General features: G+C 37.5%; 1 protein-coding gene across 5 annotated transcripts in view; it reads left to right on the forward strand.

Annotated features, from left to right (window-relative positions):
* The window catches only part of ITSN1 (intersectin 1), a 214,813-nt gene that overhangs the window by 40,662 nt on the left and 146,627 nt on the right, over positions 1 to 27,524 (forward strand). For all 5 annotated transcript variants that reach the window (XM_045785563.2, XM_045785564.2, XM_087861773.1 and 2 more), the window contains 3 exons: positions 23,552 to 23,611; positions 25,848 to 25,940; positions 27,202 to 27,265. In XM_045785563.2, the coding sequence (XP_045641519.1) occupies positions 23,584 to 23,611; positions 25,848 to 25,940; positions 27,202 to 27,265 (185 nt within the window). In that variant the 5' untranslated portion in view covers positions 23,552 to 23,583. The remainder of the gene's footprint in view (positions 1 to 23,551; positions 23,612 to 25,847; positions 25,941 to 27,201; positions 27,266 to 27,524) is intronic.

Here is a 27,524-nt window from a genome sequence, read left to right on the forward strand (position 1 = left end):
CATTAGGAGCCTTTTCGGTTAGGTGCTATTGTGACGTGCATTTTATGGATAAAGAATCTAAGGCTCAGAAGTAGCCAGAGCAACTCACAAAAGGCCCAGAAGCAGTAAGTCCCAGAGCTGGGTGCTCCCTGGATGCTTTCCATCTGATGGCTTTAAACTGTCGATCATCTGTCTTCTGGCCTCTGTGCCCTGCTTGGTGACCGCTCAGTGAATTTTTGCTAACCTGTTGTGAGAATCAATAGAGGTTTGCTTTTATTTTAGAATGACTTGTGGTCTCACTGCTGCCAGTGCTGTTGCGGAGCCCACTGAAGCAACATACTCAGCTTGTAATACAGAGTGACATTTAATGCTGAGCAGCTTTATTAGAATTTCAGATAGATGGGGTGACTGTATACATTTCTGTTTTCTATTCTGTTCAGTACAGTAACATTTTCAGTTAGATTTCTGGATCTTACCTATTGAAATATAGCCACACAGGAAGAAAATATAAAAAATAGGATTTTAGATGTTCTGAACATAAAAGGTGATTTTAAACATTAATTGGTCAAGTATTTCTCTGCAAAGCTCGTAAAAAATGGGTGAGTTATCCTGGAAGCTTTATGAATCAGCTGCTTTCAACATGCTAGTAAGTGAAACATGACCATTTTCGTGTGATTTCACTTAGTTTTCTTTTCTTTTTTAAGATTTTTTTTTTAAGATTTTATTTATTTATTCGACAGAGATAGAGACAGCCAGCGAGAGAGGGAACACAAGCAGGGGGAGTGGGAGAGGAAGAAGCAGGCTCCCAGCGGAGGAGCCCGATGTGGGACTCGATCCTAGAACTCTGGGATCACGCCCTGAGCCGAAGGCAGACACTTAACCGCTGTGCCACCCAGGCGCCCCTTAAGATTTTTTATGTATTCATGAAAGAGGGAGAGAGCCAGTGAGAGTAGGAACTGCGGGCAGGGCAGAGGGTGAGGGGGAAGCAGACTCCCTGCTGAGCAGGGAGCCCTCCTTGGGTCTTGATCCTAGGACCCCGAGATCATGACACCAGCCGAAGGCAGATACTTAACCCACTGAGCCACCCAGGCACCCCTATTTACAACTTTTAATCCAACTTTTAATTTTTTGGTATATTTTCTTCTCTCAGAGCATTTTTGGAAAAGAACAACACGGTGGACATAATAATATGTCTAAAGTTCTAAACTTTTTTTTTGATGAGCATTTTTAATTTAATGATCACATATTTCATTCCATAGATTCGTTATAACATCACAATTTACCTATACTATTAATAATGTTCCTATACTATCAGACATTTAAGATTATTTCAGATTTTAATTGTTCAAAATAAAGTCACAGCGAACACCTTTTGGATATCTATCTTTGCATTTTGGATAATTTCCTTAGGGCAGATTCCCAGAAATTGAATTATTGGGTACAGGGGTAAGAACATTTTTCCCCCTCTTGATGCATATGTTGTCACATTCCTTTCCAGAGGAGTTGTTAGGGTTCACCCTCCCACCAGCAGTGTGAGACAGGTCTCTCTTTGCTATATGGCTAATAATATTGGAAATCTGCAATAATATACTTATTTATTTTGAGGCTTTTCTTCATTCCTTTGTGGTGAGTTTCCAAGCTGAGTTGACCTTAAGTAAATTGGCTCACATTCTCAAGTAAAATTTCCCTTAGACAGAAACTGTGTAAGATCCGTTTAAAAGTTGGGATGTCCAGAAAATAAGAAAAGCTTTGTTGGAGAGGGAATGAAGGGTTAGTTTTATAATGTCCACATCTAGAGGAATGTTATTCAGTGAAGTGCATATTGAATGAATTAACTTTTCTTTCCTCAGTAACAATAGTTATCTTTTCAAAATCTTTTGAATGTTGTTTGGAATTATAGAGCTCAGTAGCACTACTGGATTTCGCAACATTGAAATTAAATACAGTCAACTTTAAGCGTGCAGACGTGCCTAAATTGGAATTCTAGATGAACTGCGATCCACATTTTGACTATAAAATTGGCTTCTACCAAGTTTTTCATATTATAAGTAGAAGTTGAATCTTTTTAAAGGGAATGTGAAACTGAGAAAATCTGGGATTTTCTTCTTTTGCAGCTTTATTCCACATCACATTGTATTTGTGATTCTTTCTAACAGAAACTTCCAAACATCCTCTCTGTACTTAAGTGGTACAGCTGGATCTACTTAAAGAAATTAGTGAAATCTTCAGCAAATGATGACCACGACTCTTTTCAGCCTTTGAGAAAGGCTTAAATATATTTCAGTGTATCTCAGTCAAGTGAAGTGAAATTAGTTTTGAATCATGGATCTGTTGCCTTCTAAAACGGTCTGGTTTTCTGTTAGCTACAGTCTGTTTAGTGTTTTAGTGATGCTAATGTTATTGAACGGTTTTTTAGTCCTAAAACTTCCTAGTGGTGATAAATCTTATCCTGCATTAGAAGTCCTGGGTCACCTAGCAGGGCGCAGTTGGTTTTATTAGTGACCGCATTGTCCTTTGCTCTCATTCATGACACTCAGTGACTTTTCATTGATGTTGCGGTCAGGCTTTTTCATTTGGACTTTGCCCATTCTTTACACATTGGTAAATAAGCTCCAACTATAGCGGGAGGCAGCCAGCATCTCTGTGTGGATCAGATTAGCAATATGTCCCTGTGCAGATTTCCTTTATCTCCTGATCGGGCAAACGCTTTAACTGTTCTTAGCAAAACACTCTTTAAGGGATTAAAACGCATCTCCATTGAGTTTTCCACTTGCTGGCATCGGGAATTAGTTGTGTTGGACGGGAGGGTCTAATTGATATTGCCATCCATTGTGGCAGTACATCCGTGAAGATGTCAAAGATGTGAAATGTTTGCTGGGTTCTCAGTTGTTTTCATTATCAAGGCTTCCATGTAGCCAATTCAGTGTTGATGAATACATTCAGATGTAGAGCATTTTATAAATACTAGCAGCTGGTTTTTTTTTTTTTTAACACAGCATGCATAGGTTTCATTTCTGCTTTTACTATGATCTATAAACCCATATTTAATTTATCCAGATGCAGCTGGTGCACTATTTTTGTTGAAGCAGGCTTAAAAATCTGGCAGGAGGCCTTCGTGCTTTCTTGCTCTGTTCAGCGTTGCAATGTTATTTTGCACCATTGGCGCTTTCTGGGTGGTTTCTTGACTTTTTTCCTTAAGCTGAAGGCTCTCTCTAAACCTTTCCTTTGCTTTAGCCTTCCACTGTTCCCGCAGGTGAACTGATAATACCAAGGCTTGGTTGCTGGCTGTGTTTAGAGGTGTACAAGTTAATTACCTAGAGATAAAGGTGAGAGTGGTAAACCAGTACAGTGTGTTGACTTAAAGACAAGTGTGATACCAGTTCATGTGCTGCAGCGTGGAAGAAATAAAATAATGGAAACATTATTTTAATGTTTTCTTTTAAGGGAGCGTGTGCCTGTAATGTGTGGAAGCTAAAGTTTTTATTTGGAAGAAAACTAAGACTTTAGATTGTTTCTTTTTGAGTGACAGTATACTTCCACATGATGCAGATGACAACATTTTGTTCTCCGTTTAACCTGGATCATTACATTTTTTCCATGTGACAAAATGTTTATAATTACCTGTGAAATTTCCTTTTTTGGGGTCCTTATTAATTTCTATTTGAGAGGGTACTGAAAAGTATGTGAGTTCAAAATAAGTTAAATTTGCATAATCTCATTTATTTGGCTGATCATCTTGTAATTCCGTGTTTTGTATTTAAAATAAAAGTTTGATCTGAAATGCTTTTCTCCCACTCCTGTTTCTTAGCACTATTGTTTGTTGTTTAGTTTTGCGTTATATGCTTCTTCCAGGAATTACTTTTTTAGCTTTCAGTACCTTGAAATATTTTTTTTTCTTATTGATCCTCTTGAATGTAGAACCTTCTGGAATAAATGAAGTCGCTCATTTATTGTATTGAACCCTTATGAATGGTTATTCTATCTGCAGCTGTAGTGCTCTAGAATCTGATTTCTTTAAAAAGACAAGCTATGGTTAATGACTTACTTTTCAGAGGTTACTCTGCAGTTAGTTGGTGGTCAAAAGGTGGAAATAAGCATCCAGGAGGGGTCAGTTATCTTCCATTTATCTCTTAAATTCCTTTCTCAAGGCTTTTTGTTTCCTGCCCTTTGTTTTTTAACTTTGTAGCTAGGTTTTGGTTTTATTACTCTGGGATGAATTCTCTCCCATTGCCAATATTAACGTAAGGATAATTTAGAAGAATAGAGGTTAAAATCTGTTGACTGAAGCTCTAAAGGCCAGCTACTGGGGCATTTCTCTTTGTGGAAAGTAAGCTGGAATAAATGGACAAATAGTCTGAAATGCCAGTGAGTGTTGCCAAGTAATGTGCTGACAGCTGGGCCTGACAGTGATTCCTCACCACTGGTCACTCCTGACCTGTCCCCTTCTCACCTCTGTCCCCTGCCACCACCGCCTCCCCCAACAACAAAAATCTGGGATGCATGCCTATTCCCTTTTTAGAGAACAGCATGAATATTCACTACAGCTTTTCAGACAGAAAGTTGACAAGGTCTCTTTGAACTTAGTAATAAGGTTCTCCTTTTTATCAGGTTCTTTACCCTTCGTGCGGTCTTAAAATCTTACCAGCGAGACGTCCCTTATGGGTCATCCCGTGCTACTTGAAACAGCAGCACATGTAGAAGCCCCATTTGAGGCCCATGACTTGAGACATGACAATTTGGCATTGATCAGGTTGGCTATATGTTTGGGATTTGTCAGTTCCTTTGTCTGTTTATTGTTTGGCTTTCAGTACCTTTTCTGTATGTTTCAAAAGGGCTTTGTGTACATCCTGCCTTTATGTGTAATCTTATAGGGCAGCTCCTGCTTTGTGTTCATCTCCTGCTCAAACACTTTTCACAGGAGTGGGATTTGTTGTAAGACTCCCTATAGAACATGGGTGTGGGCTCTTCTAGTTTCCATTCATTGCAGACTTTTTTTTTTTAAATAAGAGAAAGATTTCCTTTGATTTTTTTTTTAAGGGTTTCTAAATTTTTAATTTTTGGAGATATAAAAACCTCCAAAAGGAAAAGATGTGGGGACAACAGTTTTCAGTGAGTCCTTTTAATTTTTATTATTCTAGATGAGGGATAAAGGTGCATAGAAAAATACCTAAAACCAGATTGTTCATAACTCAAATACTAGATAGTATCATAATATGAGTAGAGTGTAAGTTACATATTTTTTTATGTTCCTGAGGATATTTTTATACCCTTTAAAGGTGTTTAAAATACCTTTATTTTTTCATTCTTTTCTTACATTTTGATGTTTTTCCTTTCTTTTCAATATTTCCTTGATGCCGAATTTCTAGAAATTTAAAATTTCTATTCTGTACCTTTCCATCCTGTAGCCCTTTAACCTAAAACTAAATCGTTTGAGCAGCTTTCTTTTTTAACATTTTTATTTATTTTAATTTTTTTTTAAAGTAATCTCTACACCCACCGTGGGCCTTGAACTCATGATCCTGAGATCAAGAGTAGGATGTTTCAGTGACTGAGCCAGCCAGGTGCCCCCTTTTGAACAGATTTCAAACAAAATTAAAAAAAATTTTCTTTATAAGAAATGAATTTAAAGTTCACTACCTTAGTACCATGAAAATCTATTTCAAGTAAATTAGCTGCATATTGGGAAAGAACTCATTGAACTGAATGTAGACAATAGACCTGTTAAAATGCAAGCCAAAATTTTTAAATATGAGAAAAGAATAGTTCTCTTGTTGCCTTACCTCTCTAGCCTGATACCTTCCAACCAGCTTGCCTTTCTCTGGCAGCAAAATGTGGCTATCCACAACCTAGGACTGCTGGAGTATTGTAAATTTAAGGAATAGGAGGGGTGAGGCTGATTGACTTAAAAATGTTCCATTATGTAAAATACCTTCGCTACCAAGAGTACATTTTAAAATACTGAGACCAGGTGTTTTTTGGGTTATGAATCCAGTAACCTAGGTCAGTGGAGTGTTTGTGGCACCACCCAGGCCTCTGCCTGACCCCTCCCTCACCCCTCCTGTAACCTTTCCTTATTTATGTAAGAGGATTACAAGATTTTTGTGAGGCAGTGGTCAGTAATTAAGTGAAAAACTGATACTGTATGTTCATAATCTCCTTTTGCTCTTTAGGTCATTAAATCCTAAATTAGCCCTGTTTTGGTATATTAGAAATCTGCTGATTATTTGAATTACATAATTGTGAAGATTCCTGTTTCTGTGAATGAGTGTCTATTTTTTTTTTTTAAAGATTTTATTTATTTATTGGACAGAGATAGAGACAACCAGCGAGAGAGGGAACACAAGCAGGGGGAGTGGGGGAGGAAGAAGCAGGCTCATAGCGGAGGAGCCTGATGTGGGGCTCGATCCCATAACGCCAGGATCACGCCCTGAGCCGAAGGCAGACGCTTAACCGCTGTGCCACCCAGGCGCCCCATGAGTGTCTATTTTAATTGCCTCATTTCATCTCCCATACTTGTTTTCATTCATGCCCTTCCCCTCTTTAATTTAAAAAAACGTTAGAACATAAAAAAAAAAAACCTTAAAATATTTTCAAATCTTCAGGAAATCTGAAAGAATTGTATAACATACCTATTTTTAAAGATGTTTCAGATAAATTATTTAGTATAAAGTAACATTTTAAATTATGCCAATAATTTAGACTTTAGAAATTTTATTTCTCAAAAAATATTATTTCTCTTGTTAAATTTAGCCTTTTTTAAACTGCTGATTTTAGTATTTGTTAGTATGTTTTTAAATTTTTTTGAAATCGTTTCATATTTTCTGAATAGTCTCCCTTTATGATAATAAAACATTGGAAATCAAATACCAAACCTCTTTCAATATAATTCTTTTCCATGTGAAATGACATTTAATAAATGTTTTAAGAATGGTCTTCCTATTTTATAAATACACATTTGTAGAGGTCTTCTACTTTAAGTATGTCAACATTTGAGATTTTAATGTGAATACTGAAATTAAGGTTCGGTATTTATTCCTTTAGCTTTCAATAATTCACTCTTTCTGAAGCTGAAATGAAGAAAGGTTAAAGACTCTGCTCAAACATATTCTAGCCCTTGGCTTAACCATCCTAACATTCATCCGAACTTTTAAAAAATGACTTTTTACCTATTTCTTGATTGCTCAGTATTTAGTCTGCGTGTTTTTCTATTTTTTATATGTAAATATAGGAGTGTTTGCCTCACTCTGAAAATTACTGTGTAATTCTAGCAACATGTTTATGAAAGGCTTTAAAATAACTTGGGTAAAGCATATATTATAATGTAAAGCGGGAAAAGAAGGGAACAATTGTATCTTTATAGGGAAAGGACTAAAAGGAAATATAAATTGAGGCTGTTGATAATGTAGGACAGTACAGGCCATATTTGTCTATGTAGTGGTCTCCCCTGTGCCTGTAAGAAGTGCAGGTGCTTTACCCACTGCCTTAGCTAGTGCTGTGCTGGTGAGTGAGCTTTGTGCCCTCCAAGGCCAACAGTCCTGCCTGCTGTTTCCCAGGCAGTAGGCCAGACACTTAGACAGAAGCACGCCCTTCTCTGCTTTGCCCTAGGTAGGTGCCTGCTTTTCTGTTGAGGAACGCCACTGAAATCCTATCCTATGGATAGAACTACTGCCTTCCCTCATTTTTTGTTTGGTTTTCTCTTTTCTTTTCTTTTCTTTTCTTTTCTTTTCTTTTCTTTTCTTTTCTTTTCTTTTATCTTTTCTCTTCTCTTTTCTTTCTTTCTTTCTTTCTTTCTTTCTTTCTTTCTTTCTTTCTTTCTTTCTTTCTTTCTTTCTTTCTTTCTTTCTTTCTGTTGTTGCTGCTCTGGGCTTTCTGTTATATTTTATACATACACCCACCCCCCCCCCCCACACACACATAACTTCAGGCTTCTGTGTGAGAAATGTTTACACTTCAGGAAGCTTTGCATTTTTATAGAAGAAGTAAAAGCTCCTTGGACTTATATGGCAAAATTCTGTCAGACGTATTTCTCCCATTCAGTTTCCTCTGTGGTCTGCTCTGACACTTTAAAAAAAACAAACAGTTGGTTTCCCTTTCTGCCTCCTTTTTGTTTTCTAGTGCTTTTATTGCTTGGAACAGTATCCCCTTACTCCCCACCTCCCAGCTCCACCCTGTTTGGTTTACCAGGCTAACGACTTCATGGTTGTTCCAGTAAGTTCATAATCCTGAAGAAATGAGGTTAGGATCATGTGCCCTAAAACCAAATTGACTCCCTTTTCTTCCATTTCCTACTTGTATATACTGTTGCCTTAGTTTCTACATCTGTAAGATGGGAGAGCAATGTTATTTAACCCATAGAGCTGTTCATAAGATGAAGTTGGCTAATACAGATCATATGTATTCATAAGCATTTAACAAAGTTTTAGTTAATTATTACATGTTGCTTACATCTCTCTCTGTATACATACACACACACACACACACACACACACACACACACACACACAGATTTTTGATGTATATTTTCCATCCCCTATTTAATTGTAAACTCCTTTTCCCCCCCAACTTTATTGAGGTAGTATATCTTTTGGGGATACAATGTGATGATTTAATATGCATGTACATTGTGAAGTGATTACCACAGTTGAACTAATTAAACACATCCACACCTCATAGTTAACTCTGTGTGTGTGTGTGTGGTGAGAACACTTAAGATCTATTCTCTTAGCAAATTTAAAGTGTAGAATACAGTATTATTAGCCATAGTCACCGTACTATATATTAGATCCCCAGAACTTAACTCGTTTGATAACTGAAAGTTTCTATCCTTTGACAAGCATCTTCTCCTTCCCTCTTGGCAAGCACCATTTTACTTGCTGGTTCTATGAGGTTGGCTTTTTCAGATTCCACATGTAAGTGAGATTATATGGTATTTGTCTTTCCATGTCTGGCTTATTTCACTTAGCAAAATGTCTCTCGGTTTCATCCATGTTGAAATAGCAGGATTTCCTCCCTTTTTTAAACGGTTGAATAATTTTACATTGTGTGTCTGTGTGTGTATATAATATAATATACACATACTCACGTATGAACATATATATACCACATTCTGTATTTATCCACTGACAGACGTTTGGATTGTTTCCCATATCTTGGTTATTGTGAATAATGCTGCAGTAAACATGGAAGTTCATACATCTCTTTGGGACACTGATTTCATTCCTTTGGGTATATACTCAGTAGTGGGATTGCTGGATTATAATACTAGTTCTGTTTTCAATTTTTTGAGGAGACTGCATATGTTTGCCATAATGGATCTACAAATTCACATTCCCCCCAATAGTGCACAAAGGTTCTCTCTTCTCCACATCCTTGCTAACATTTGTTCTCTCTTCTCTTTTTGTTAATAGCTGTCCTATCTTATGTGGTTTTGATTTGCATATCCCTGATGATGAGTGAGGTTGAGTATCTTTTCATATGTCTGTTGGCCATCTGTATATCTTCCGTGGAAAAATGCCTATTCAGGTCCTTTGCCCATTTTTTGTTGTTTTTAACATACAATGTCATATTAGTTTCAGGTGTATAATATATTAATTCAACAACTCTATACATTATTCATTGCTTCCCACAATAAGTGTCATTACCATCATGTCATCATACAATGTTATTACAGTATTGTTGACTGTATTCCCTATGCTATACTTTTCATCTTTGTGATGTATTTGTTTTATAACTGGAAGTTTGTGTCTTTTATTTTTTTTTTATTTTTTTTTTTTTTTAAAGATTTATTTATTTATTTATTTGACAGAGATAGAGACAGCCAGCGAGAGAGGGAACACAAGCAGGGGGAGTGGGAGAGGGAGAAGCAGGCTCATAGCGGAGGAGCCCGATATGGGGCTCGATCCCATAACGCCGGGATCACGCCCTGAGCCGAAGGCAGACGCTTAACCGCTGTGCCACCCAGGCGCCCCTGGAAGTTTGTGTCTTTTAAATCCCTTTTATCTATTATACCCATCCCTCCCATCTACCTTCCCTCTGGCAAACACCAATTTATTCTCTATATTTAACAGAGTTTGTTTGTTCATTTGTTTTTTTAGATTCCACATGCAGGGGAAGTCATGTGGTATTTGTCCTTCTTTGACTTAGTTCACTTATCATATTGTCCTCAAGGGTCCATCCATGTTATCATAAATGGATTTCTTTTTATGGCTGAATTATATTTCAGTGTGTGTGTGTGTGTGTGTGTGTGTGTGTGTTTGTAAGACACCCCCCATCTTCTTTATCCATTCATCTGTGGATGGACATTTGGGTTGCTTCCATATCTTGGCTATTATAATGCTGCTGTAAATACAAGGGTGTGTGTCTTTTCAAATTAGTGTTTTCAGTTTCTCTGGGTCAATACCCAGTAAGTGGAATTACAGATCATGCGGTATGTCTGTTTTTAATTTTTTGCGGCACCTCCTTACTGTTTTCTGTAGTGGCTGCACCAGTTTATATTTCTGCCAACAGTACGGAAGCGTTCCTTTTTATCCACATCTTCACCAACACTTGTGATTTGTCTTTTTGATTCCAGTCAGTCTGACAGGTATAAAGTTATATCTCATTTTTTCGATTTGCGTTTCTCTGATGATTAGTAATGTTGAACATCTTTTCATGTGTCTGTTGGCTGTCTTATGTCTTTAGGAAAATGTGTATTCAGACCCTCTGCCCGTTTTTTAATCAGATTTTTTTGGTGTTGAGTTGTATATATATTTTTAAAATATATTTTGGGTATGTCATTTGCTAATATCTTCCTATTCAGTAGGTTGCCTGCGTTTTGTTGGTTTCCTGTGCTGTACAAAAGCCTTTTATTCTGGTGTAGTCCCAACAGTTTATTTTTGCTTTTGTTTCCCTTGCCTGAGGAGACATATCTAGAAAAATGTTGCTAAGGCTGACGTCAGAGAGATTGCTGCCTATGTGTTTTTCTAGGAGTTCTGTGGTTTCAGATGTTACATGTAGGTCTTTAATCCATTTTGAGTATATTTTTGGGTATGGTGTGAGAAAGTGGTCCAGTTTCATTCTTTTGTATGTAGCTGTCCAGTTTTCCTAGCACCATTTATTAAAGAGACTGTCTTTTCCCCAGTCTTGCCTCCTTTGTTGTAGATTAATTGACCATATAAGTATGAGGTTATTTCTGGGCTCTCTGTTCTATTGATCTATGTGTCTTTTTTTTTTTTTTTTTTTTTTGTCAGTACCATACTTTTTTGATTACTGCAGCTTTGTAGTATATCTTGAAATCGAGGATTATGATACCTCCAGTTTTCTTCTTCTTTCTTAAGATTGTTTTGGCTATTTGGGGTCTCTCATGGTTCCATACAAATTTTGGTATTATTTGTGCTAGTTCTGTGAAAAATGCTGTTGATATTTTAATGGGGGTTGCATTGAATCTGTAGATTGCTTAATTTTTTAATTGAATTATTTGTGTTTTTGCTATTGAGTTGTAGGAGTTAATTGTAGACTTTTTTTTAAGATTTATTTATTTACTAGAGAGAGAGTGTGCACGTGTGTGAGTGGGGCGAAGGGCAGAGGCAGAGGGAGAGGGAGGGAGAGAGACACCTCAGTGGACTCCCCATTGAGCCTAGACCCTGACATTGGATTCGATCCCAGGACCTTGAGATCATGACCTGAGTCGAAATCGAGTCAGATGTTCAACCAACTGAGCACCCAGGCGCCCCAATTGTAAACTACTTATTTTTTTTTTTTTTAAGATTTTTTAAAATTTATTTTAGAGCAAGCGAGTGAGGACGGGCAGAGGGAAAGGGAGAAAATCCAAAGTAGACTTGGAGTTGAGTGCAGAGTCTGACGCGGGGATCCATCCCACGACCTTGAGACCACGACCTGAGCAAAACCAAGAGTCAGATACTTAACTGACTGAGCTACTCAGGCGCCCCTGTTAACTTCTTAATAGCAAGGATCATACTAATAATTCCTCACCTAAGCCGACTCCATAATTTTGGGGTAACGTGTAGACCATTATCTCTGATTCTGGGAGTAGAGCTTTATGATGTCATTTGAATGAAAAAAGCATTTAAGAAATCAGCTCTTTTAAGACAATCTTGAAATGCCCCAATAAGAAGATAAAAATTACTGACACAAGCCTGTCGTTTATGTGTTGGGTCAGTATATTGCTTTATGTTGTCCATGGGAAGAAAATCTTTTCCTGAGTAAATGAGTAAGACTTTGGAGAGGAAGTCTTTAAAAGGTATAAAGGCTTATTTTCAAGTAAGATCTAAATAGGAATGATTATCTGATCAAAAATGCGTGTGAAAATATTAAATACCCTAATGCTCAGACATGACAATAAAAAAAAATGACTGCTTTTTCAGTTATCTTAATATTTGAAAATTTGGCTACATCTAAAAAGGATTTGTGCTCTGGAAATACGAATGAAGAGGCCTTCATAAAATATCTAGCCAAATGCTGTTACTTTAGAGATGGAGGGACTGAAGTTTACGTCTCTCTCATCATTCTAAATTTGTGTTTTAACTATATATTTTAGTTTATTTTTAGAGTTATGCAGTGAATGCAGTTTTAATTTTTTCCTGAAAAGCCTTTCTAATTTGCCTCTAGGGGTATATATATTTTCCTCACACAAACCAAATGGTGATTCTGTGAGCCTTCATATCTTTTCTTACATTGTATTCACATTTTGTTTATATACTTAAGGATACTTTGTTCATATTTTTTCACTTAATCTGCCTTAGGGTATATGCAGAATTTGATCTGTGTTTACAGAGATGGACCAGGTTTTAATTGGTGGCATTTTTAAGAATACCTAGTTTTTATTCTATACTTCTAAATTTTTATCCCCACTTCAGTGAAATTGAAAATCAGAATATAGCTGTTACATGTATTTATTATTTGGTCATAAAGTTATTTGGAAAACCCACTAGTCTTTGTGTATTTAGTAAAGGGCATTCATTACAAAATACGCTGGATATAGTGAAATTAAGATGAGTATTTCCTATTTTCTAGTAAAGCATCTTGGTTTCATTCAGCATAGACCATGCCCCATCCCACCCCACATCTTTAAAAAAAAAAAAAAAAGAAAGAAAGAAAAAAAAACTTTTTAAAAATAAAATTTCTCTGTCATCCTTACTAAATAATGTTATTAAGGATTCATAATCACAATTATAGACCTGCCATTTAATTATATTAAACATTGTTGCTCAAAAGCCTTATTGTTCATCATCTGTTCTGTCTCTTCAAGTAAGTTTTTAAATAGGGCTTAAAGTTGCCTTTTTGTTGTTTTAATTATAAGATGCTTGTTGGGAGTTGTTGGGAATGGGTACTTCTCTCACATGATAGTCAGCATAGATATTCTAATTTGTATCAAGCTGCTAGGATTGCAGAACTCTTGGCTTTTATTCATAGGGGATTTTGTACCTGTGGTTTGTGACTTTTTTCAACTTTATCAAGATATAATTGAACTACACTAAACTACGTGTGTGTTATTTGATCAGTTTTGACATATGCATGTACCTGTGAAAACATCACCGTTCCCCAAAGTTTCCTTGTGCTTCTTTGTACTTCTGTAATCTGTCCCTTCCTCTACTCCCATCTCCTGGCAAGTACTGACTGGTTTTCTGTCACTATAGATTAGTTTATATTTTCTAGAATTTTTACAAAAATGGAGTCATACTGTACACGCACACACACCCCTGGCTTTTTTTGCATAGGATAATAATTTGACATTCGTGCATGTTAGGGTTGTACCACCAGTTGGTTCCTTTTTATTTGTAAGTTGCTTATCCATTCATCAGTTGATTGACTTTTGGGTTTCTAGTTCTGGCTCTTAAAAATGAAGCTGATATGAATGTATAGAAATATTTGTGTGGACATAAATTTTCATTTCTTTTAACTAAATATTTAGAGTGGCTAGATCCAAATGGATCTGTACAACTTTTTCCCCCCTCTTAAGTAGTCTCCACACCTAGTGTGGAGCCCAGTGCAGGGCTTGAATTCATGACCCTGAGATCAAGACTCCAGCTGAGATGAAGAGTCAGACTTATAAGCATTTGAGCCACCCAAGCACCCCTGCACAACTTTTTAAGAAAAGTATATTTTTCCATGACGTTGTGACATCTTACATTGCTGTCAGCAGTACGTGCTAGCACTTGGTATGGTCAGTCTTTTTCAGGTTTACCATCCCAGTGGAAATACATTGGCATGTCATTGCAGTTTAATTTTGCTAATGGCTCAGGGTTGCTGGGTGGCCCAGTCGTTAAGCGTCTGCCTTCGGCTCAGGGCGTGATCCCGGCATTATGGGATCGAGCCCCACATCGGGCTCCTCCGCTAGGAGCCTGCTTCTTCCTCTCCCACTCCCCCTGCTTGTGTTCTCTCTTTCACTGGCTGTCTGTCTCTGTCAAATAAATAAATAAAATCTTTAAAAAAAAATTTTTTTTTGCTAATGGCTCATAATGTTGAGCATCTTTCCATGTATTTGTTGGCTGTTTCTGTAAATTAATTTGTGAAGTGTCTGTTCACATCTTTTGACCATTTCCTCACTGAGTTGTTTGACTTTTTTTTTTTTAAGTTAAAAAAAGTGCTTATTTGGAGATAGCAGAATTACAATTCAGGATAAGCAAGCTATGGTGAACCATAGGCAAATGTATCTTCTTATTTTTAAGTTGTAAGAGTTCCTTATGTATTCTGAATATAGTTTCTTTGTCTGATGATTGTGTTGCAAATTTTTTTTTCCTGCTTTATGGCTTGCCTTTTTGTCTTTTTAATGGTACTTTTGAAGAGCTAACTTTTAATTTTGATGAAGCCCACCCCCCACCCACCCTGTTTTTTTGGTAAATAAATCATACTTATTTGTGCCCTAAGACATTATTGTCTAGCCCAGGGTCATGAAGGTGTTCTCCCTTCTTTTAGAATTTTAATGTTAAACCGTATGGTTTTAAATTAGTTCAAATTTAAATTTTAAAATTTTGACTCATTTTGAGTTAATTTTTGTGTATAATATGAAGTTAGGATCAGTGTTTTTAAATTTTTTTCCACATGGGTATCCAGTTGATCCACTTCTGTTTGTTGAAAAGCCTTTTCTTCCCTCCAGTGATCTGCCTTTGCTACTTTACTAAAAATGAATTCACCAAGCTTGTGTTAAGTCTATTTCTGAACTCTTGTTTTCTGCTCCATTGATCTGGTATGTCTCCCTGTACACCAGTTCCAAAGGTCTTGATGACTGTTGCTTCATAGTAAATCTTGAAATCAGGTAGGGTAAGTCCTCCAATTTTGTTCTTTTTAAAAACTGCTCTGGTTATTCTAGGTCCTTTGCATTTCCATGTAAATTTAATATGAGCTTATTTAGTTTATACTAAAAAGCCTGCTGCAGTTTTGATTAGAATTGCATTGAATATACAGAACCATTTGGAGAGAATTGCCATTTTAACAATATTAAATTTTCCAATCCATGAACTTAGTATATCTCTCCATTTATGGAGGTCTTCTTTAATCCCCTCCCCCCTGGTATTTTATAGTGTTCAGTGTGGAGGCCTTGGATGTCTTTTCTTTGTTTGCTTTTTAAAGTAAGCTCTATACCCAATGTGGGGCTTGAACTCAGGACCCTGAGATCAAGAGTTGCAAGCTTTACAGGCTGAGCCAGCCAGGCACCCCTGGATGTCTTTTGTTAAATTTATACCTAGGACTTTTACCTTTTTTGGCACTACTGTAAATGGGATTGATTGTCTAATTTCACTTTCCAATTATTTGTTTCCAGTATGTGAGAATTCAGTTGCTTTTTAATATGTTACTAACCTTTTATCTTTCAATTTTGCTACATCACTTTGCAAAATCAGAATTTGCCCAATTTACTTAATATATTTAGTAGATTCCTTGGGGTTTTCTGTAAGTAGGGAGAGTTTCATTTTGTTCTTTAACAGTCTTTTTAGCTATTATTTTTCTGTTTTTCTTACCTTATTTCAGTGGCTAGAACCTCCAGAACAGTGTTAAATAGGAGTGGTAAAAGCAGATATCCCTGCCTTCTTTCTATCTCATGGGAAGAAATTCAGTCTTAAGCCATTAACTATGATGTTAGCTGTAGGTTTTCATAGATGCCCTGTATCTGAGGAAGTTTCCTACTAATCCTAGTTTTCTGTGAGTTTTTATCATTATTGGGTTTGAATTTTTGTCAAAAGCTTTTTTCCCACATTTATTGAAATGATCATATTGGGGTTTTTTGCTTTATTCTTTTGATATGGTAAATTACATTAACTGATTATCAAATGGTAAGAAATCTTGCATTTCTGGGATAAACCCTACTTGGTCATGTTTTATTATCCTTTTTGTATATTATTAAGATTAAATTTTTAATACCTTCTTAACGATTTTGGCATCTATATTCCTTAGGATCTTGTCTTATAATTTTTTGGAGGTAATATCTGTCATTTATTCTGGCAATTCAAAACATGAATTGGGCACTGATCCCTCTGTTTGAAAAAGTTTGCATAGTTTTTGTATTTTTTCCTTGAATGTTTGATAGAATTCACCAATGAAACCATCTGAGAATGCAGTTTTCTTTTCTGGTAAGGGTTCTATTAATAAAATCAGTTCCTTTAATAAGCATAGGAATATATGGATATTCTGTTTCTCCTTGAATCAATTTTAGTAAGTTTTATTTTCCAAGAAATGTGTTCATCCACATTGTCAAATTTGTAGGCATAAAGTTTTTAGTATTTCTTACCATTTTAATGTGTTTAGGATTAACAGTAATTCTGATCTGATTTTCTGTTCTCTCTTTTAATCAGTCTCAGGGTTATTATTATTTTTTTTCAAGGAACCAGATTTTGGTTTCATTAATTTTTCTCTATTGTCTGTCTTTTAAAAGCTTTCTTTTAGGGGTGCCTGGGTGGCTCAGTCATTAAGCGTCTGCCAGGGTCCTGGGATCAAGCCCCGCATCTGGCTCCCTGCTCTGCTGGGAGGCTGCTTCTTCCTCTTCCACTCCCCCTGCTTGTGTTCCCTCTCTCGCTGGCTGTCTCTCTCTGTCAAATGGATAAATAAAATCTTTAAAAAAAAAACTTTCTTTTATATATGCCTGTATCTTTTATTATTTCCTTCCTTCTACTTGTTTACATTGCTTTTTTTTTTTTTTAAGATTTTATTTATTCATTTGACAGAGAGACAGCCAGCAAGAGAGGGAACACAAGCAGGGGGAGTGGGAGAGGAAGAAGCAGGCTTCCAGAGGAGGAGCCTGATGTAGGGCTCGATCCCAGAACACCTGGATCACGCCCTGAGCAGAAGGCAGATGCTTAACGACTGAGCCACCCAGGCGCACCTGTTTACATTGCTTTCTTTCCCTCAGCTATCATCTTCTTTAGTATTTAGACCATTAACATTTAATGTAATTATTGGTATGTTAGAAATAGATCTGCCATCTTATTGCTTGTCCTGTTTTTTGTTCTTCTACTCCTCTTTTTCTGCCTTTTTAAAATTATTTGAGTAATTTTTAACATTCTATTTTCATTTATCTGTTGACTTTTGGGCTATATTCCTTTGTTTTTTATTTTTATTTTTCTAAGTAGTCGCTCCAGGGATTAAATGTATTTATCTAACTTTCATAGTCTCCTTATAGGTAATATCATATTACTTCAAATAAAATGCGGAAATCTTGCAACCATGTAAGTCCCTTACTTTTACCCCATGGACCTTTATATTAAGGTTGTCATAGGTATTACATTTATATACATTGAAAGCCATAGTAGACAGTATTACAATATTTTCTTTCAACAGTCTGCATATCTTAAGGAAAATTATAGAAAGAATATAATTTTATATTTACCCAGATATTTACCATTTGTTGCTCTTCCTTCATTCTTGAAGGTCTAAGTTTCTCTCTAAAGTTTCCATTTGATTCTTTTCAAACTAGTTTTTTCTCCTCTGCTGAGACCTTGCGTATTTTCAGTTATTTCATTTGTGTTTACCTTTACCTCATGGAACATCGGGATAGTAGCTGCTCTAAAAAGTCTTTGTGATAATTTCACTGTTTGTATCATCTAGGATTTGGGATCTGTTGATTACAGGCTTTCCTTTCTTTGAGAATTTGTGAGATTTTCCTAGTTCTTTATATGTCGAGTACTTCTGGATTACATCCTGGATGTTGTGAATTTCTCGTTAGGTTCTGGGCGCTGTGTTAATCCGCTGCACAATGCCGTTGTTTGTTTTAGCAGGTGTTCATCCTGATTAGGTTCAAACTACAAGTTCTGTGTGCTCTCTGCACACACAGGTTCCATTGTCAGATCAGTTTTCAGGACTTTTTTGCTGGGCTCCTTTTGTTTTGTCCTGCAGCTCAGGTGTGAGCCCGAGTCTTGTGTGAGTTCATTTTTTAGAAATATGTGATCCTTACACTCTGGTGCCCATAAAGGCCATTTTTATTTGTTCTTTTGGCCACAAAGACTGGGTTTCTATCAGAGTTTTACTCTTTGTCCTCCGCTTCACTGTGTTAACTCCGTGTCTGGGCCCACCCTTGGGTCAGAGCTGCTAAAGAAAAGTGAACAAAAATGGGGGTAGCTTTTGACTCTCTTCTTATTCTTATTCTTTTTTTTTTTTTTTTAAAGATTTTATTTATTTGACAGAGAGAGACAGCGAGAGAGGGAACACAAGCAGGGGGAGTGGGAGAGGGAGAAGCAGGGAGCTGGACATGGGGCTCGATGCCAGGACTCTGGGATCATGACCTGAGCTGAAGGCAGACGCTTAACGACTGAGCCACCCAGGTGCCCCGGTTTTGACTCTCTTCTAAGATCTGTCTACTTTTTTTTCTTATTGTCCTCAGGGAGTTACTTTTTAAAGTTTTTTTTTTTAAAGATTTTATTTATTCATTTGACAGAGATAGAGACAGCCAGCGAGAGAGGGAACACAAACAGGGGGAGTGGGAGAGGAAGATGCAGGCTTCCAGCGGAGGAGCCTGATGTGGGGCTCGATCCCAGAATGCCAGGATCATGCCCTGAGCTGAAGGCAGACGCCTAACGACTGAGCCACCCAGGTGCCCCTACTTTTTAAAGTTTTGCCCCGTTTTTAGTTTTAAGTGGAACAGAGGGACTGTAGTGGGCATATACTATTTTAGCCAAACTAGAACTCTGGTTTTTGACATTTCGAAATCTTGGGTATGTGATATTTTTTTAAATAAATTATTTTATTTTTTCAAATTATAATAATATGTAAACCAATATATATAAAAGTAGGAACAAAATACCTTGAACCAGGATTTTATCACCATGGTTTGTCTGTGTAGCATAGAACTGAAAAGAAGGTGGTATTGCAAGGTTTGGTCTGTTTGCTTCATCTCTGTGTTACTACCTTTGTCTGGGGTTCCCTAGGAGCTGAGGAGAACCTAGTCGTGAATGGTATTTGAAGTCCCTGTGGTTAAAAGAAATGTATGTGGGACTATTCCGATCTTATCCTTAAACCAGCATTTGGACTTCTGTGTTAGTAAATAAGTCTGGAAGGTACATCTTCATACCTCAAAGTGGCTTAGTTTTTATTTGGTCCATTCCTTCCCCATCTCTCGCTGAGACCAGTGACAGTTAGGGAGCAGGGCTTTAACTAGGAGGAAAGAGACAGAAGGGCATTAGTTTACAAGTGCAGGACACAGGCTGGGGTTGCAGTGCATTCCTTTGTCACTAATGGATGTGAGATAAAGGGGAGTCAGAGGGAGGTTAGAAGGGTCAGAAGACAAATTTTGTCCAGCTTTGCTCTTAATAGGTGAAAGCTTTTGCGGAAGAGGTTCACAGAGGGTGGGGAATTATTTCCTGAATTCTAGGAAGGGTGGTGAACAGCAAATACTCTTAAATGCTTTGCCAAGGAGCTGCTGATGATTAAAATATACTTTGGACCATAGGAGTTGTTCTACTTTGTCCGACTGTGAGTCTCTCAAAATAGCTGTAAAAGATTTAAAGTGAGGTATATAATTATATCTACAGGAAAGTGATAATAGTCTATGCTTTCATGATTATAGTTTAGTATTGATGATGCTAATTTCATAATCTGAATTGAGGACTAGTTGATCTTTCTCTGTGGAATGGTTTTAGTTTTTAGTTTTTAAAAGATTTTATTTATTTATTTGCGAGAGAGACAGAGAGTGAGAACACAAGTTGGGTGAGGGGCAGAGGGAGAAGCAAACTCCCTGCTGAGCAGGGAGCCCATTGTGGGGCTAGATCCTGGGAATCCAAGATCACTACCTGAGCCTAAGGCAGATGCTTAACCAACTAAGCCACCCAGGCTCCCCTGTGGAATGGTTTTAGTAAAAGGAATTATTTGTTCCTTGAAGGTTAGTTCAAACACACCCCTAAAATTATTTTTTTCTTTGGATCTTTTTACTGTTAAATCTTTACATTTCCATTTATTTCTTGGTCTATTAAATGTATTATACCTTTTTAAAAGATCATTGTGGAAATTTATAGTAAGGTAGAAATATATCCATTTTCTCTCGATTCTGTGTTGCATAGAATTATGCATAACATTTTCTTAAGCAGAAATTCTGAAGAAAATATGAGCAAATTGGATCTAGTTATGTAGTAAAAGAGTAACATGCATATCTGAGTTGGGTTTATTGCATAAATTCTAGGATAATTTGTATTAGGAAATATATCACTATAATTTAGTATGCTACTTAAAAAAGAAATACATGATCAACTTATTAAATAATAAAAAAAAAAAACTCTGAACAAATTTAGCAGCCATTTCTAATGAAAATTTTAAATCAACTGAGAATAAAAGGAAACTGCCAAATGTGGGGAAAGCTATTTACCAAAACACAATAGTGAACATAACTATTCCTAACCTGTTTCATTGGTTATGAAATACCAAAACCATCAGCATGAAAGTCAGGGGCAATATAAAAGTTCCTGCTGTCCCAGGTATTGTATAGCTTAGCTTTATTGGTTTGGACATAAAATGTAAGCTTAAATTCCTTGTTCCCAGAGAGGGATCTAGAATACTGGAAAGACTCATCTTGAGACACTTAGCACCAATAAGAAAATGTGGTAAAGTGGCTGGGTACCAAGAAGATCAATAAATCAATTACTTTTCTTTATTTTGCAATAAATAGTAAAGAAGGGAAGTAGAACAGAACAGAATGTTTTCTCATGTTATGTATATGAAATACTTGCCTTACTATGGTTTTAAAACTAAGAGCTTACTGCTTTTGTAAAGCTCAACAAAAAGCAGGTATGATCTGTCAGTTTAAAGAGTGTTATGAAGATGAAGTGAGATGAAAGACATTAAAATTTTCTGGAAAATTATCAGGGCGCCTGGGTGGCTCTGTCAGTTGAGAGTCCGACTCTTGATTTTGGCTCAGGTCATGATCTCAGGATCCTGGGATTAAGCCCCAAGTCAGGCTCCATGCTCAGCGGGGAGTCTGCTTGTCCCTCTTCCTCTGTTCCTCCTCCCACTCTCTTTCTTTCTCTCAAATAAATAAATAAAATCTTACAAAAATTTTTTGGAAAATTATCAAGCTTCCGTACACAGTGCATTGAGTGAGAAATAGTGGAAGAAGAGAATAGCAGTTATAGTTTCTAAAGAGAACTGGCAGTGAGAAGTAATCTACTTCAGAACTAGAGCCAGAGGACCCCCCCCCCCCGACTTAAATACGCTGCTTGACCACATATGTTTTCTCTTCTTCTTCCATAAAGTCTGCAGTGATCACAAAGGAAGCATAGCAGCTGTTAACTCACAGGGAGAAAGATAACAGTGGAGAAGACAGTGAGCAAAAGTTTTTAAGAATTTTCTGGAATCAGAGAGTGAATGGAATGGTAACTGAGTTCAGAGAAAGGTGCAACCAAGTGCCTACAGAGGGCCGATAAAGAAGGGGGACAAGACAGCTGGCCCCAGGAATGTCTTGAACAGGCTTCAGAGTGTTTGGTAGGGGTCAAAAACAGAGGTCAGTTTTACAGCTGTGACATGGAAGTTCTTTAAAAATCTTTTGGTTTTTTTCTTATATTGAGATCTTTTGGTATGTCTTCTCCTGCATCCCCAGCAGACAGGTGACTTCTTCAGTCCCATTTTTCCTAGAACCAGAGACAGTGCTGACCAGAAGGGTGAAGCTGGAGGCTGAAGATAAACAGCGCATGTGCTCGTATACACATGGAAGTGTAGGCCCCTTCACATCTTCCTTTCTTGTCTGTTCCTCCCCCAAACCCAGCATCCTCCTGTATACTTCTCTCTGGGAAAAGTAAGCAGTTTCAGCAAAGAGACCTCTGCATGCTGATGTTTGGAAGTCTCTCAATGAAATGTGACTGGGCACATCTGACCACATAGTACGCAGAAGCCCATCCATGCCCATTTTTTTTTAGTGCCTTACTCGTAAATATGAAGGAGCAGCCAGGGATCACCAGATATATGAGGAAAGCCTCAAAAGTGAGAAAGACCCAAAACAATCAGCCAACAAACAGAAAAGGAATCAAATGATGAAGGAAACAGAAAAAAATGAAAAAGAAAAATACTCCCTCCCCACTCCCCTCCCCCGGTAAAAAAAAAAAACAAAACAAAACAGGAGAGTAAAAGATGATGTGTCCATTAAAAGAAAAGACAGCATGGTAGGAATAAAGAGTTGAGAACAAGAAAGAGCTCTTGGAAGTTTAAAAATGTGATAATTGGAAAAAAAAATCCACGGACAGATTAGAATATGAAATTGAAGAGTATCAGGGCAGGAGACTATCAATCGAAATGGATCTAAATTGTTCAGTGTATGAATATTTAGTACTCATTTTTAACTGTGTGCATCTACCATGTTGTTAAGTGTAAGGATGATACTCATTACTTTTGGATTTTTTTTTGTTGGGTAAGAAGATGGGGTTGGTTTTACATTGGCTGTTCATGAACGAGTAATGCCTCATGGGGATTTTGGAGCATTGGGTTGATATTTGGTATTCTGGACAGACGTTAGTACCGTATGCATTGTTTACGGCCTTTCGTAAAATTGGCCGACAGTGTTGTTCAGGGATGGAACACAGGCTGTGGGGTTTGCTGGGCCTGCTCAAGTCCAGCTCCGCCACCAAATGTGTGATGTTGCTCAAATCACTTTATCTCATTCTCATTTTCCTCCTCTGCAGTAAGGGGATGGAAATACCTTGTGTCTCGTAGGGTTGTGACGATGAAGGCACAGGGGCTGTAAGGCACCTACAACAGCGTGCAGCCTGTACTACGTGCTCATTTAAAGAAGCCACTGTTCAAACCACCAGGCAGATGGGCTGGTATATGTAGATGGCGCAGAAACGCACGTATTTAAAGAGTAAGAAATACAGCAGTAGTGATCTAACAGGCTGTCATGAGCTAATAGTGTCACTCACCAGTCTGAAAGCCTCTTGTTTCCGGAGAGTCTTGTATCAACGGTCCCCAGTGCCTGTCATGGTACCTGGCGCTAAGAAGGTGCAGACAATGAATGAATGAATGAACCCCTCGGTTCTGACTTAGATTTGTAGAGCTGTTCCCTAGCGCTGGCACTGCTCTCAGTGTCTGGTCATTAAAGACAGCATGTTAGTGTGTTCGTAAGTAAATAGGAAATGAAGATTTCAGAAACTTAAATGTTGTATTTCAATTACAGGCGTCGATTAGCAAGGTAAAAGCGACAGAACCATGGCTCAGTTTCCAACACCTTTTGGAGGTAAGTTCAAAGATTTTCCTTTTTTAATATATTCGAGACCTTTTTCTTTCTTTCTTTCTTTCCTTCCTTCCTTCCCCCCTTCCTTCCCCCTTCCTTCCTTCCTTTATTCTTTTTTTTTAAGTAGGCTTCATGCCCAGTGACCCTGAGATCAAGAGTTGCATGCTCTACGGAGTGAGCCAGGCAGGCACCCTAAGCATCCCCCCCCCTTTTTTAAGAGATTATTTATTTGAGAGAGGGATAGAGAGAGAGAACATGCAGGAGGGAGGAGCAGAGAGAGAAACAGCCTCCCCGCAGAGCAAGGAGCTTGACTCGGGGCTCGATTCTAGGAACCCCCAGGACCCCGGGATCATGACCTGAGTCCAAGGCAGATGCTTGACTGACTGAGCCAGCTAGGCGCCCCTCTGAACCCTGTTTTTTAATTTGTTTCATCTGGATTCCTTGGAAGCAACTCCCAGGCACCATTTCATTTCACCCACAAATATGTTAGCATGTGTTTCTGGGAGATGTGAACACTCTTAAAGACATAACTATGATACCATTGTCATACCTACAAAATTCACAGTAATTCTTTAATATCCTCAGCTGTCAAGTCAGTGTTAGGATTTCCCTGATGGTCTTCAGACCTTTTTTTGTTATGGTTTGTCGGTTCAAATTAGGGTCCAGACATTGCTCTCAGTTCACGTGTCTCCTCTGCCTTTCACTGTTTTCTCTTCACATTGTATTTGTTGAAGTGACTGAGTCATTTATTCTCTACTTTTCCCGAAGCCTGAATTGGAAGCAGGACATTTTTGTTTGTTTTACCTCCATCTGCTTAAAACATATAAATCTGCATAAAATGTTTTTTTTTTCAGGTATTTTTTCCTAATATTATGATGGAAGTGTTAAATACTAGTTGTGCTTACTGGCCAAGTTTTTTTTTTTTTTTAAAGAGAGGGTGCCGTTATTATGGCTGCCTTTTGGCAACTGTCTACTCCAGTCATGAGGAGAGTGAGGCACAGATCACCACCCTCTGATTTAACATCTTTTGAAGTCCCTGTGGAATTCCAGTACAGAACCCTGCAAACTTTCCACAGCCATGAGCATTATTGTTTTATTTTTGTCCCTCTTTTTAGTTACTGAGCAGGTTTGTGTTTTGTTGTTTTGCTGCGTTTTTGCTTTTGCTTTAGTTTATCATTCTAGGGACGAATTTCAACAGGGCAGTAGAAGTTGTGGGATTACGAGGCCTCTGAGTAAAGAGATGCTCTCTGTTTCAGACGCTGTGGTGTCTCTGATGTCCGACACAGTGCCTGGCACGTACGAGGCAGCCAGTAAATACATTTCCAGCAACTGACTGAATCCACCCTTCCTGTCACTGTCTGACCAGACAACGTAGAGAGGGGAGGTGTGACATTCAGACATTTTGCTTTTGTGCTGGTCACATTCGCATTTTGTATGAAACATACCACACTGCCTGTTGCCACCTTTTCGGGGAGTATCTGAACTTTTGAAGGTCTTCCATCTACGTAATCTAAAATTATTTTGATGACACTGAGGAGGCTTAGGATGAAAGCGAGGAAGATCTCAGAAGTGAGGGGACATCTGGTTAGTCTTAGAACTGAAACTGCAGGAGAACCCAAATCCCATTCTCTTTGGTTTGCCTTTCCCTTTCCCAGGATACCCATTTTACAGGATACCCATTACACATCTTTATTGAGGTATAGTTCACATACCATAAAATTCACCAGTTTAAACTGTACAGTTAAGTGACTTTTAGTAACTTTATAGAGTTGTGTAATCATCACTACAATCCAGTATTTCAATATTTTTGTGACTCTAAAAAGATTTTCATGGACTCACCTGTGATACGAATTGTGAAACTCTGCTTCATTCATAACTTTCTCCTGTGACATTTAAAACACCTGAGAATATAATTTTAAATTGGTTTGTTGCTTGAGTTTACGTAAATAAATGGCTATTAACTTATGTCTCTATACTCTCCTCCTAACTATAAGATTATCGACAAGTTTTTTAAAAAAAGAATTTGTGCCAGTATCTTTCTTATTTTGGTCTGTTTTACTTTTAATTTTCTAACTTTATCTTCTAACTTATATATATAACTTCCAAGGACCAACAGGTGTTAATTAATCAAGGAATTGATAACATAACAAAAGAATCTGAAAGTACTAGGGAAATAGTACATGTGAGCACTTTGTTATTCTTTTTGCATTGAATAATTTGTCTTTTCTTTGGGTTATAGGCAGCCTGGATATCTGGGCCATAACTGTAGAGGAAAGAGCAAAGCATGATCAACAGTTCCATAGTTTAAAGCCAATATCTGGATTTATTACTGGTAATTGGAATCAGTATTTTTATATTTTTACTTATCGGTAATGCATAGATCTGTGGAAAATCTATTACGCAGAGCTAAGGTGGGTACATATGACCCAGGGAGACATCTGCCTTAGCCTTGAGCCTGTATTTTATCGGTCGCTTTTCCTATACTGCATTCAAACCTGTTTCCATCCCTTCATGGATGTCAGGCCACTTGTTTTGGACATATCACTGATGGGAATTGGTAAAGGTCAGTGGACCACATTCTTTAGGTAGTAAACCAATGGACTGTGGTCCTTGAGCTAAAATGCTTCTTTAATTCTGATCTTGAACTGGTTTGGGAAATGTAAATAAATGAACAGATTCTGAATATTAAAACAAAACAAAACACAGAATTCTCTTATTGCTGTATCCCTAAAGTTCCTTTTGTACTTTGCCTTTTTTTTTTTTTTTTTTGAGGATTTATTTATTTATTTATTCATTTGTGAGAGAGAGAGTGAGCGAGCGCATGCTGATGAGGGAGGGTGGTGAGAGGAGGAGGGAGTGGGACAAGCAGACTCTGCGCTGAGCACTGAGCCTGACGTGGGGGCTGATCCCAGGACCCCAAGATCATGACCCCAGCTGAAACCAAGAGTCCGTTGCTAAACCGACTGAGCCCTCCCAGGTGCCCCTGACTTTTCTATTATCTTTTCCGTTTGGTTATTCTTTAGGAGATAGCTTTAGAGAAAATGGGATCTAGATTTCCTGGGGACTTGTTTGTGTGTGTGTGTGTATGTGTGTGTGTGTGTGTGTATCACAATTCTCTTTAAATTATTAATTCTTAGTTGTTGATGTGAATCTTGTAATCATTGTCACTTTTTCCCCATTAGTGTAGTCAAAGCACTGACAGTTTGAAGTGTAGGTATTAGGAGTAGCAGAAAACTTAAAAAAGTAGAAGTATGGGTCATCAGTTGAGGGTTCCCATAGATGTGCTTTGTCATATGTGTAGCTGTTCCTCTCTTACTTAATAGCTGATTGATTAAAGTGGACAGTCTACCCATGCGCATGATAGGCTGTTTTTTGAGATGAATTTTTAAAGTGTTAAGTTCTAAAGTCAGTGAATTCGTCAGTGAATCTGATGGGTTCATTTTACTGTTGCCTAGAGACTTACCATTTGGCTTTTATCGTATATTTAAGTCAGTATTTGCAGAATTACTAGTCTCCTTTGTTTGCAATTTTGCCTAAGAAGATTTCTTCTCTGTCAGCTGTTTTTTCTAAAACTTTTTCCATTTAATTTACAGGTGATCAAGCTAGAAACTTTTTTTTTCAATCTGGGTTACCTCAGCCTGTTTTAGCACAGATATGGTAAGTTGGGACTTCACAGAAGCAGAAGGAGGTAAAATATTCTAGTAATATGATTTCTTAAGATCTCGGAGGTGAACATAAATTTCTAGACTGAAATACTTTACTACTCCTTACCAGAGAATACTTCTGAAAAGTATCTTTCGATGTAGAACATTAAAAGAAAAAAAAGAAAAAGTGGTGACATTTGTAGGATAACACTGTCAAAAAACTGAATTTCTAGTGGAGAAATCTGTATTTTGAGATTTTCTCATTAATTTGT

This window comes from Ursus americanus, chromosome 4 (assembly GCF_024610735.1).
Source record: "Ursus americanus isolate L20-20 chromosome 4, mUrsAme1.1.p, whole genome shotgun sequence".
In the NCBI taxonomy this organism is placed as follows: domain Eukaryota; kingdom Metazoa; phylum Chordata; class Mammalia; order Carnivora; family Ursidae; genus Ursus; species Ursus americanus.